General features: G+C 49.7%; 6 protein-coding genes across 6 annotated transcripts; 3 read left to right on the top strand and 3 right to left on the bottom strand.

Moving 5' to 3' along the window:
* Nucleotides 1-457: 457 nt before the first annotated feature.
* Nucleotides 458-1693, top strand: LOC6590420 (glyceraldehyde-3-phosphate dehydrogenase). Its single transcript, XM_002016397.2, has one exon. It carries the CDS (start codon nucleotides 504-506, stop codon nucleotides 1596-1598), a length of 1095 nt encoding a protein of 364 aa, XP_002016433.1. The 5' UTR covers nucleotides 458-503; the 3' UTR covers nucleotides 1599-1693.
* On the bottom strand, nucleotides 1653-2900 carry LOC6590419 (uncharacterized protein C1orf43 homolog). The gene is made up of 2 exons (XM_002016396.2): nucleotides 2227-2900; nucleotides 1653-2173 (listed from the first exon to the last, which is right to left on the bottom strand). Exons 1-2 carry the CDS (start codon nucleotides 2844-2846, stop codon nucleotides 1753-1755), a joined length of 1041 nt encoding a protein of 346 aa, XP_002016432.1. The 5' UTR covers nucleotides 2847-2900; the 3' UTR covers nucleotides 1653-1752.
* A 71-nt stretch (nucleotides 2901-2971) lies between these two features.
* On the bottom strand, nucleotides 2972-4698 carry LOC6590418 (GPI mannosyltransferase 2). The gene is made up of 2 exons (XM_002016395.2): nucleotides 4533-4698; nucleotides 2972-4479 (listed from the first exon to the last, which is right to left on the bottom strand). Exon 2 carries the CDS (start codon nucleotides 4468-4470, stop codon nucleotides 3112-3114), a length of 1359 nt encoding a protein of 452 aa, XP_002016431.1. The 5' UTR covers nucleotides 4471-4479; nucleotides 4533-4698; the 3' UTR covers nucleotides 2972-3111.
* A 214-nt stretch (nucleotides 4699-4912) lies between these two features.
* On the top strand, nucleotides 4913-11428 carry LOC6590417. The gene is made up of 8 exons (XM_002016394.2): nucleotides 4913-5416; nucleotides 5474-5804; nucleotides 5864-6884; nucleotides 6955-7426; nucleotides 8134-9166; nucleotides 9233-9366; nucleotides 9436-9764; nucleotides 9840-11428. Exons 1-8 carry the CDS (start codon nucleotides 4913-4915, stop codon nucleotides 11236-11238), a joined length of 5223 nt encoding a protein of 1740 aa, XP_002016430.2. The 3' UTR covers nucleotides 11239-11428.
* LOC6590416 (ubiquitin-fold modifier 1) lies at nucleotides 7428-7860 on the bottom strand. The gene has a single exon (XM_002016393.2). The coding sequence runs from the start codon at nucleotides 7746-7748 to the stop codon at nucleotides 7494-7496; it is 255 nt and encodes an 84-aa protein (XP_002016429.1). The 5' UTR covers nucleotides 7749-7860; the 3' UTR covers nucleotides 7428-7493.
* An 82-nt stretch (nucleotides 11429-11510) lies between the features above and the next one.
* Nucleotides 11511-12034, top strand: LOC6590414 (V-type proton ATPase 16 kDa proteolipid subunit). The gene has a single exon (XM_002016391.2). It carries the CDS (start codon nucleotides 11526-11528, stop codon nucleotides 12021-12023), a length of 498 nt encoding a protein of 165 aa, XP_002016427.1. The 5' UTR covers nucleotides 11511-11525; the 3' UTR covers nucleotides 12024-12034.
* The last annotated feature ends 284 nt before the right edge of the window (nucleotides 12035-12318 follow it).

Genomic DNA, 12318 nt, shown 5'->3' with positions numbered 1-12318 from the left:
TATTTGTAGAGTACATGCCATTGCTGTGAAGAAACGATTTTTTACAATTATGACAAAAATCAAGTGCATCATTATCAATGAAAATCATACATGCAAAAGATGCAAATTATAAAGGTGCGATATCTGTTTTTTAAACCTGCCACTCGGTGAGATTTGCTTTGATAGTTTTCCCATTCGCATGACTAACGGGTATTCTGAGTACCGTTACACTGCACTCAGACGAATATTCATGGCACTTATGTATCCATTCATACGGAGCCATGCACAACCAATCAAAGGTAAAACATTCCATTTGGGAACCATAAATTCCTCGTACGATCTACTCGACTGCTTCAGTGAACCGAGACTGAAAAGTCACCCGTTTGAACCTGTTTGTCTTTTTGTTTGTACCTTTGTCATTGTTTCAGAATTTCCTTTCATTCGCAGCGAGCACTCGAAATAATAAATTTTAGAAGAAACGCAATTTTTGAAATTATACCTGTTAATAACGCGAGAATCCAAAGATGTCTGCACTCGGAATCAATGGCTTTGGACGCATCGGTCGCGTGTTTCTTCGCAACTGTCTGATGCGCAAGGAGGCGAAAGTGCTGGCTATCAATGACCCCTCAATGGACCCCAAGTACCTGGCATATATGCTGCGTTACGACTCCACGCATGGCATATTCAACAAGAAGATCTCCCTGGAAGGCAACACAATAGTGGTCGATGGGAAGAAGATCAAGCTGCTGAAGGAGTCCGATCCCAAGAAGCTCAAGTGGGGGGATCTGGGCGTGAAAACCGTTGTGGACTGCTCGGGCCGCTTCACCACCCTGAAGGCGTGCCAGGTCCATTTGGATGGGGGCGCAGAGAAGGTGGTCATCTCTGCCCCCTCGTCCGATGCACCGATGTTCGTGTGCGGCGTGAACCTGCACAAGTATAAGCCGGACATGAAGATCATATCGAACGCTTCATGCACCACCAACTGCCTGGCCCCGCTGGCCAAGGTGGTGAACGACAGGTTCCAAATTGTTGAGGGTCTGATGACCACGGTGCATGCCGCCACGGCCACCCAGAAGATCATCGATGGGCCGAGCAACAAGGCTTGGCGCGATGGCCGCAGTGGCATGTGCAACATCATACCCGCATCCACGGGCGCTGCCAAGGCAGTGGCCAAAGTGATTCCCGCTCTGAACGGGAAGCTCACGGGCATGGCATTCCGTGTGCCCACCCCAAATGTCTCTGTGGTGGATCTGACCTGTCGCCTGAACAAGCCCGCTAAGCTGGATGATATCAAAAAGGCCGTCAAGTCAGCAGCCGAGGGTGACATGAAAGGGATCCTTGGCTACGTGGAGGAGGAGGTCGTCTCCTCCGACTTCAACGGTTCGCGCTTTGCATCCGTCTTCGATGCCAAGGCCTGCATTGCTCTCAACGATAACTTTGTCAAGCTGATTGCCTGGTATGACAATGAGACGGGCTATTCGTGTCGTCTCTTCGATCTCATTGTGTATACCCAACTGGCTGACAAGTGCGCAGAGGAGGAGCTGAAGAAGAAATGCGCAGAGGAGGAGCAGAAGAAAAAGTGCGCCGAGAAAGACAAGGATCCCTGCAAGAAGAAGTAGGTTTCCATTTAACTGAAAAGATTATATTTAAATAGTTTTATTTTGTTATGGAAATGGCCTTTAAAATAATTGCATATTTTATTGGAAGAACCAAAGCGGGTTTCGCTTGTTTCTATAGGGATATACTTATTATGAGTGTTCTTTGGGCGATGGCTTAGACATTACTGGCATTCCTTTGGAATTGCATAGCGGAGATGCTTCTTATTTCGTTCTCCGCCCCGTCCACGGCAGTACCATCGCTGCTCTGATGGTGGTCCGCTTCCACAATGATGTCGTCCAGTGTGGGAGTCTTGATTCTGCTGCGTATAATGAGATCCCTTTCGGCTGGGGCCTGCAAATGCAGAGGATTGGTGGCCAGCTCCGCGATGCCGTCGATAGGGACGCCCTGCAAGCCGAGTGTCATGTTCACCTTGGCATGCTGGCCTGAAGTCAGCTCACTGCTCGGTTGCACATTGTCTAAGGATGTGGGAGGACGCAGGCGAGCCGGATCCAGTAGAGAGTGCATTTTGGTTTGCTTGCGTGGAGTGCGGGCCGGTGAGGCCTTCCTAGAGTTGTAATTCTTCAGCTGCTTGGATCTAAAAGAGTGTTTCATTAGAAATCTAGCCAGACGGGAGCAGTGTGTACTTACGCTTCCATGAGCTTCAGCAACAAATGGTGATACGCCTCGTATTCGTCCTTGCCAAACTCGTTGGGATCGTGGCGAGCGTGCTCGTACATGTCGCAGTACTGGTGAATCATGCGTTGACCCGCACCGGTAAGTGGGATCGACAGCGTGGTAAGGAGAAAGGCACGAAGGCTCTCGTGGGCGTGCCGTGAGCTGCCATCGGCCCGGGCGATCTCAGATTCCAGCAACTTCACGTCGTCCACAGCCTTCATTCTGTAGTAATAAGGCGGCAGAGGCTCCTCCTGCTCCGGCGGCACTATGTACTTGTCGCCGTCGGTCCAGAGCAGCTTTGGCTCCTGCGCTATCTTCTGGATGCAGTCCAATCGCCGTTCGATCTCCCGACGCAGCACCTTCTTGGCGTCGTTGCCCACTGGAACATGAGGGCCGCGACGTCCACGCAGCTGGAACCGCATTATCTGACGCTTTGCAAAGATAAATAGCATCAAGGATGTGAGCACACCTCCACTGATAATGATGATTATCATAACACCCGAAAGCTGCTCCATGTTGCTGCTTGTGGCGTCCTTGCCCGGACTTTCTGGAGAGCGCAAGTCGCTTATCTTATGTAGGTGCAGCCCATCCATTTATTGCTTTTTTTATTCCCTCGTATCGTGCAGATAAACAATTTTCGCTTTGTTTTTGCTCTTCACCCCAACAGCTGATTTGGAAATCGATAGACATAGTGATGTGTGGCTGGCATGAGCTGATATCGATTAGTCGTAGTTCAAAAATTTAATTCAATTTTGCGGTCAACATTATGAATAATATTTACATGCTACAAATTTAATCCTTTCGGATGTACAGTCTCTTTGGCAGCCAGCGCTCGTGCTCCTTATCCTCTCATCCACTTTACGTCCATGGGTAGTTGTTGCTGAAGAGAACAGTGCCCACCAAGCTGTATGTGAGGCACCATATGAACAGTGCCCCCGCCTTGGAGCGGAAAGAGAGCTGGAATGTGTTGGGCATGTAATCGGCGGCAAACCAATAGAACACGGGCGTAGCCGAGGCCAAGAGTCGGGTGGACACTTGAATGTGAACGTACAACGTGCAGACGAGGGTGAGCACAGCGGCGTGTAGAACGAATGGGAAAGAAATGTGCTCCTTAAGGATGCCTTGGTACTCGGACGGGCTGATCTTCGACCATGTGTTGGCCACGAGCTTCCTGATGTAGTCGTAGCAGTGCCAATGCATGAAGAGCAGCATCGGGAGTGCCAACAGAAAGTTGGGAAGCTGTTTCCACTTGTAATAGCGCAGAAATCCAACATCCCAGTAGTGGGATTGGACATACGTGTAGGGGAACGGCAGGGTGTATCCGCACCAGGGCGAACCAACCGATGCCTGGCCAGATATCAAGTAGCTCCTCTCCTTGGCATAGTCCACGACGTGCTGGGCATGCTGCACCTTAACATCTGGCAAGCAGTATAGTCGGTAGATGTAGAAGTAGTATGTGTGGAGGATTCCAAGAGCAACAAGCATTGCCAGGCCCATTTTAAAGAGCTGCCAGCAGCGCTGGACCGAGCTTGTAGAGAGCAGAATGTGGCGAGCAAGGAAATACAAGGGAAATCCCAGAGTTAGGAGTCCATTGGAGCGACAGACAAAGCATCCAGTCAAGGCAGCTCCCAGCCGAAGAGTCCGAAAGTCCTTTTCAGATCTCATGCACTCCAGCATAAGGGAGAAGCTGGCGAAGGCAAAGAAGGTCTCCGAGTAGGCGGCACTAAAGAATATCGACGCCGGATTGAAGCAGAAAATCAAAGCCGCGTTCCAGCTCTTGTTGTGGTCGTTGAACATCCGTTGGGTCAGCTTGTATAGTACGTTGGCCGTCTTGCAGAAAATTAAAACATTGAGGGCCACTGCCACGAGCAAGATGAGCGCGTCTCGGGACAATGGTATTCCCAGATGCTGGCACGCCTGTGCCACGTGACGCACAACGACGGGATACAGAGGATAGAACGCCAGGGTGTTCTCATAGGTGTACAAATTGCTGGCTATGTGCAGGAAGTACTCGCCATCCCAGTGCCGTAGGCCCGACAAGCTCTGTAGGACCAGTTCGTCGAGCCAAGGAAACGGTCCATTCTTCTTGGGGCCTTCGGATTGCGGCATGCGGAACACGTCGGGCTTATGGTCGGGCGTGGCAAAGTTTGCCAGCAGTTGGACCACCAGCACAATGACGCGACTGGTAAGCGCCAGCTTAGTTACCTTTCCCATCATTTCGTATGCCTGCAAAGGGTGGAGTCATGGGGCATGTGATTCACACTAAGTTCAGAGCTTACCCGCGTATGACACAATCAAATAACATTCAATTTGGACCTCCACGCTTTGCGCAGCGTTCGGCTAGCTATTTAAAGACCACTCACGGTTGAGAAGGTCCTGGCGTCGGTAGCAGCAGTCAATTTTTTGTGCATAAAATATTTAGCCTTGGAAACACCCGGCAACTGGACAATTCCACAACAATTTTCGATGAAATGGCAATCGATAGTAAAGAGAGTACACACTGCCATTGTGCGTATTCGAAGCGATAGTTGGCTATCGTAAGAGCCCCATCAACTAATTTTGGTGGCGGCATTTTGTGGACACACTGGTGGCATTTTTGTTTTTAAGTTAATCTTTTCTGCTGAAATATAAATGTAAAGAATATAAATGTCTCGAAAGAATGCCAAACAGTGCCAAAAAGTCGGACGGTGCCAGCAGCACCAGCTCAACGCCGAAGCGAACGCGAAAGCGGCGCCGCATTGACCGAAACAGTCTCGACTCTCAGGTGGACGATGATGCCAAGGAAATAGATCGCCGGCTGCGGAAGGTGGCTCGCGACAATTCCATTAGCAGCGAAGATATGCACAAGGTGGTGCGCAGTGTGGTTCGCAACGATCATGTGCTCGCATTAGTCACCTTGAAGGCGGAGGATGAGATGGCCAGGGAGAAGCTGGAGTCGGCCGAGCAGCAAAAACGTGGTGCCATCATCATCACAGATACTCCGTCGGTGGCCAAGCTTACCCGTGCGAAGGCGAGAGAGCTGAATTGCACTCCAAGCATTAGTCTGCCTTCCCTGAACGATGCACCGGCCGACGCCAACGGAATAGAGGCGCTGATACGCGACGATTTTCACTCCGACGAAGAGGATGAGGAGTATACCTTCAAGGAAGACGACTTCCACGAGGTGGGCAGAAATGCATTTATATAGCACCTTCACTATTATTTTGTCTTTGTTTTGTAGTCTGACGACGATCCAAACACCACTGCCTCTGACTTGGACTCCAATCCCTGCACACCAAATACTCCGCTCACTAACACTGAAGAGTCGCCTGTCAAGCTCTCAGATGATGGATGCTTCAAGGTGCCGCTTGACAAAAATATTGCTGGCAATGAAGACCTTCGTATTGCCACGCGGACGCGTTCCAAACTTTGTCTGCAGGAGACTACTATCGAGGACTTGCAGTCGGGATTTGTTCCGCCTGACTTGGAGCCAAGTGATACATTCGAGCCCGACATGACGGCTACTGATGCCGACTGGATGCAGTTCCTTAACGATTTTACAAAGCCTTTGAGTGGGTGAAGAGTTTAGTTAATCTCCTGTTCGACGTACTAATTCTTCCTTTTGTCGCAGATAATAACTTTCTCGGTGATGACGACGATCTCATAGAAGATCCGGAGTATGTGGCTGCTGACCATATTGATTCGGAGTATGAAAACGCTGAGGAGCTGCGTGATGTTAATATATCGAAGAAGGAGCTCACTGACTTGGTCTCAGAACTATTTGCCGGCCTCCTTCAGGAGGGAGTATCATTCGAATCCGTTGAACTGGAAACCCCACAGAAATTCTTGGATAGCGCTATTACGATTGACCCCATTGATCAGGTATCGCGGCATATCGATTTTGATGAGCAGCCAGCTATTATGGCCCACCAGCCAGTAGTGGATTCCTTTCAACCGAGTGTACTACCCACACCTTGTATGGAGAATAATATGGCCATGTTAATGCCCGTTCCCGTTGCTGTGCCGCAGGAGGCGGATGCGAATGAGCCCCCAGAGCTGATTGCCGTTCCGGTGGATGGTCAACCCAATTGCTTCCAGCTGGCGAAGGTTATTGCAAATGGTCCACCCCTTTACAATCCTCCTGAGCCAGATCCCTTCCTAGACTACGCTGCCTCAGAGCAGTCGGAACCGCCTACATCATCCAAATACAGCAAGGATCGTTATATGAAGCCCTACGATACAAATTTCACGTGGGAGTACATCTCGGTTCGCAAGCACGTCTTCGCGGAGTACGATGAACAGTTCGAAAACCTGCGAAACATCCAACCAGCCTCTCCCACTGTCAGTGGCAAGGGATTCACCAAGTATCAGCACGATACGCTGCAACAGCAGCTGCGTATACACACTCAACTGCTTACCCAGAGCTACCTGCAAACCTACTCGCATCCCACACTCTATTCCATGGCCAAGAAGCCCAAGGAAATGCTGGAGAATCTTCATCAGAGGGCTGCCACAGACGCCAGCTTCAATTGCTGGAACCTGAAGGAAGCCGTTGAGCTGGTCCGACAGTGGGAGCACGATCTCAGTAGCGATGACTTCCAGGTGGAGAACAAAAAGATGATGGACTTTATCAACAAAGAGACGGACTTGACGTGAGTACCAAGGGCGAGTACTCATACGAGTTTCCTGACTAACGTAAAACGTCTTTATTTTCGCCTTTAGAGATGGCCGAACGCGGCAGGTACCTCGCCTCGCTCCTAGGATAATGGATCTCATGCTGGACAGTCGAGTATTCATGTATCCGCAATATATGCCTCGCATGGCCTTTAAGCCGCGCATGCAGCACATAAGCGCCTACGCTCCGTCCGAGTACCAACTGATAGCCATGGGCCTGGAGAAGCATATGACTGACATCAGGAACTCCAAGAGACCTCTGCGCAAAAGCTCCGATCCTGTGCGCATTGCCTGCAGGCGTATGGCCAAGGATAGGCTTCATGGGAAGTCGGGCAAACGAATTTTCTTCAAGGTTAACGAGCTGCGCGAGATGTATCAGTATAATCCTGTCAAGTATTACTTCGATCACGAGCGGGCACCGCCCATCAACCACATCCTGCTGGGCTTCGAGGGAGGTCAAGTGCTGACGCCTCGTGAACGCTACCAGGAACTGCCCAGTGCCTGGCAATACTACATGCAGGTGAGGATTTCTTCATATTACATTTAATTGGGGGGGAAAATCTCAAGCGGGAAATACGTTGAACTAGCTAATGTCCTACACGATCTCTGGGTATGAGACGCAGTTCGGAGCCATGTTTCAGGAATACGTTTCCGGCCGTCTGCTGGGGGCTGATGCCAATACCATCGTCGGTGATGATTGCGCTCGTCTCTGCGGGCACTTTGAACTCCTCCGATGCGAATTTGAGCACGGCCGTGAATGGGGTTCCCTCCGGTACACTGAGCACCTTGAAAGGCAGCTTTGGGTCCGAGGTTAGCGTGATTTTAAAGGTTACTTTGCTCATGTTGGAATGCAGATTTCCCTGTGACGTGGTCAGTTTTTGTGTGTACGGTGAACAGCTGCCAGTGCCGATCGTCGCTAATGGAATCCGTACTCAGTTTTGTGGCACGATCAGACTGAAATTGAAATGTTTAAATTAGATACTTTCCTCGCCATAATTGGTAATTTTAATTAATAACAAAAAATATGGTTCCGCCTCACATTCTTGCCAGCAGTCAAAAGTGCGATAGGCAATGGAAACACTATCGGCAACTACCGATTGCAAGTGATAGTGCGCCTGTTGGCTGCGCGGCTATCGATAGCTGCTTACCTTTGTTTCTCTCATCCCTGAATGTTTATAAATTGCGGAAAATTTTCTATACTCGCCTGAATTGTTGAATATTTTGCAGAAAACTTGGGAAAGGAAACGTGCCAGGCGCACTGTAAAGCCAGCCAAGGCTTCTGCTGTAGCCAGTGCATCGTATATTGAATTTGTGCGGGAGGCAATCGGTGAAGATTTGCAATTGCCCGAGAGTCTAGGCGAGGCTGCCATCCCAGACGGGGGTGCCACTGTTTCAGCACTCATAGAGCCACCAAACAAGTCGCAAACGAAGCGAAAATCCGCAGCTAAAAAGAAGGGACGTCAATCATCCTTGCTGACCATCAATGTTAACTATGTGTTTGGCGGCGGAACAGATACGGACATACGCGGAGCTGGTGTCTCCGTTCCCTTCCAGCAGGGAAACTTGGCCGACAATGTGGTGAACATTAATCGTTCGCTACACACCAGCGCCGAATGCAGTCGCGTGCTGGCTCTGCCTTCACCGCCTCCTCCCTTGGGCGAAGATGCACCTCCTGCCATCAACTACACGGTGGATGTGTTGACGAATTCTGTGAATATAAACGAGTCTGAAAACTCAGAAGAGGCAGAAACTACGCAGCAGGATTTGTTGCTTGCTTCCCCGATAGGCAACGAAAGGAACTCATTTACAAGGACAGGCAGAAACTGCAAAAGGGCGCGCTATCAAATATTTAAGCCAAGGATTAAGTCGCGCAATAAGCCACGTCCCTCCAGCCTATCCCCGCCACAGAGTCGCTACCACAGTTTGCGCAAACGCTTGCGCTATAAACTGCAGAAGCGCTGCCATCGCCTAATCACCTCCTACGCGTCCTACCTGCGGAAGGAAACCGAAAGGTACAAGGCCTGTGAGCCTGTACAGATCGTCCACAGACACTTTCTGTCCCTCGAACTATACACACTGATGCTCGGTGACTTGAAAATGCTGTGCAACAACAAGGTGCAACCCTCGACATCGACGCAGCAAAAACGATCACGAGACGATCATGAAACTGCTCGCATTCGCAAGGCCAACCGACAGGAGGAACTTCTCCGGCACATGCTGAAGCCGGATGGATCCGAAGAACAAAACCGCAACGATGCCAGTAAGATCAAATGGTTTTTCAAGTGGATGGATAGAACATTGTATTCATTCATTTATCTTTATACAGTTTTTGCCTACAATTTCTATGACAAAGTGGAGGAGGCCTTGCTGAATGCGGACCGGGTGGAGGATTGCAAGAAATTCAATAAATTGCTGCAGAACTTTGATCCCCAGCATGACAAAGTGTCCGATTTATATCTGGTAATCATAAGAAATATAATATTGTCCCTCCTTTGTGAAAAAGATTACAACTTGTGGTTAACCTTACAGAAAGTGGAAAATCTACTCTTGCCAGATTATCCCGAATTGGCAGAGGTATTCCTCAACTTTCTGCTACCTGCGGAGGCTGCTGAATTGGGGAAATTCTTCCAGCACTTTATGATCAGCAATGCCAGCAATTTTATCAACAAACTGAATATATATTTCTGCAAGCAGCCCGCCCAGATAAGAAAGATCTATGCATGCCTCAGCGAGCTGGCCGAGCTGCCCAGTGTGAGCATGAAGAAGGTGGAAAATAAGATTATGCCCTTGCTCAAGGGCAATCAGTTTCTGTGCGATTGGTTTGTGCGGCAATTCCCTCAGGGCAAGCCCCCGAAACGGTAAGAGAACAAACTGATTGATACGCTGATGCCTGAAATGCAACTAGTCAATACATATTTTATTAATTTGTACAGAATGATGCCCCCTGTGGAAACGTTTAATCTGAACGAGCTGCAGCACAACACAACCGGCGAGTATACAGAGACTGTTCACGATTACGCGGACCCTGTGACGCATCCGAAGCCTCCAGCAGCATGCAGATTGAAGTACATCAATGGACGTATGTTCTATGGCTCCAAAATCCTGCTACCCGCCAAACTCTCCTTCATGGCTGCCAGCATCTACAACGAGCAATTGTACGATTTGCCAGCCGATTCTGCCGATGCCCTGACCTGTGTCCATGGCATTCGGGAGCACGGCGAGAAGCTGCTGAGCCTGGCTACGTCGGTGGACAGTGACGATGCGGCTGACCGGAGTGAAGAAGATGATGCGAGTCGTGGTCTGATCATTGACACAACTGGCGACGAGCAGAACAGTAGCTCCTCTATCGAGATGTGCGACGATGTGACATTGAAAGCTCATGCCGTGCGCCTGAATGCCAGCCTTTATAGCAATCAAAACTTTGGGGCGACCAGTACGCCCAATGCCAACCATTCCCAGGGACATCATCCGAATGCCAGGAAAACGGCCATCAACTTTGGCGAAATGTCGCCACGCAAACAGGCGAATAGCTCTGGATTGAGTCCGTTGTCGGGTCTGTCCCCACACCTGGACAAACGAAAATCGCCCACAAAGAAAGTACGCTCTCCTCAGAGCCAGTCGCAGCCTAAGCCCCGCTACAATGTTGCGCCAATGGTGGTAATCCATGAGTCTCGGGCGCCACCCTCGCCAGCCATTGAGTGTGCCAAACGTTTGCGCACCTTGATCGACCAGGAAAGTGCCCGCGATGCCACGGATAACAAAGCTGGTATCCGCGTCATTGCCCTGGCCAAGCAGAAGCCAACAGCAACACTCTCTGTGCCCAAAGTGGAGCCCGACAACCAGGATGAACGGGAGTTCCTGTCGGACAGTGGCGGAAGCCTGGCCATGTCCATCTCCCCGCAGTCTTTTAGCCCCGTCAAAATGGATTTGGGACAGTCGGAAGAGGAGGAGCTGGAGCCGCTCCGTGTGAGTGCTGGCAATACCCCCCAGCACATGATCACGACACAGTTCGACAGTGACGAGGACTGCAAACTGGATGTGGTAGCCAGTCTGGCAAACTTCTCAACCGCTGAGGACGCGTCCGCTGGCTCTCCAGCCTCAGTGGCCGCCAGCACATCAAAACCTGCATCACCACCCTACAGATTAACCAAGTCATCGCCGTGGACGCGCGAAGAAGACAAGGTCATTCTCACCGAAATGAAAATGGGGGCACGTGATCGGGAGCAGCTCATTAGGCGGATACGTGCCAAGCTTAAGCATCGAAATTTCATCGAGCTGCGTACCCGACATCAGTTCCTCATGGACTTTCTGTCTAAGCTGCAGGGTAAATAGGGGAAGAACGCGCCTCTGTGTCTTGTATTATACACCAAACTGAATAATTATTTTACTACGATTATGTTGGAAGGATCTTTTACGGCCACAGCTATGTCGGCTCTCCCTATGATTACGTTAACCATGAGTTTCCCACTATCGTTAAGACTGTTAACATTGGAAAATAAAATGTTTTTAATATAAACCCAAATATAGTCTTTGATCTAAACTTCATAATCTTTCCAAAACGAATAAGTTCTTGAACTTGCTTTACTCTCTAATCTTCAACCTTTGACTCGATACCAATTATGCCCAGTTTAAAGGCACATCGCATAGACCCTGAGGCAACGCTTGATCAGCCCAAGTATGCCTTCTTCTTCTGTATTATGGGAGCCGTATCAGCCATTGCCTTCTCCACGCTGGGAGCTGCCTATGGGACTGCCAAGTCGGCCATTGGCATCTCATCGATGGCGGTCAAGCATCCGGAGCTGATAATGAAGTCCATCATTCCCGTGGTAATGGCTGGCATTATAGCCATCTATGGACTGGTCGTGTCGGTGCTGTTGACCGGTTCGTTGATAAAGATGTACCCCACCTACAAGGGATTCCTCAATCTTGGCGCCGGTCTGGCTGTGGGTCTCTCAGGAATGGCGGCTGGCTTTGCCATTGGCGTTGTGGGGGATGCTGGTGTTCGTGCAGCTGCACAGCAGCCGAAGCTGTTTGTGGGTCTCATTTTGATACTGATATTTGCCGAGGTCTTGGGTCTCTATGGCCTGATAGTGGCCATCTATTTATTCACCAAATAAAATGTCAATAAAACCGGGACATTCCACAAGTTCTTTATAAACGAGTCGTCACTTGTGTTTGTTGGGAACTTTTTCTTCTACAAACTATTTGCTCAACTGGATGATATGCTCTTGCAATGGATGCACACATCGCGACGACATGTCCGCCGGAAGTTCACCGATCATATAGAGCGTTATCACAATCATAATACTCACCGTCAGCTTCATTTCGTGCTGCGGGAAAATACTGATATTAAAAATGAACATGGTAGGAAAAGCCTTCTCCAAAGCTACTGTACCTGGTTTCGTTTGATGA

The sequence above is a fragment of the Drosophila persimilis genome, unplaced genomic scaffold, assembly GCF_003286085.1.
Source record: "Drosophila persimilis strain 14011-0111.01,24,50 unplaced genomic scaffold, DperRS2 tig00000002-arrow-pilon, whole genome shotgun sequence".
NCBI classification, from domain to species: domain Eukaryota; kingdom Metazoa; phylum Arthropoda; class Insecta; order Diptera; family Drosophilidae; genus Drosophila; species Drosophila persimilis.
The sequence above is the reverse complement of the archived record's forward strand: the minus strand, read 5'-3'. Positions and strand labels throughout refer to the sequence as shown.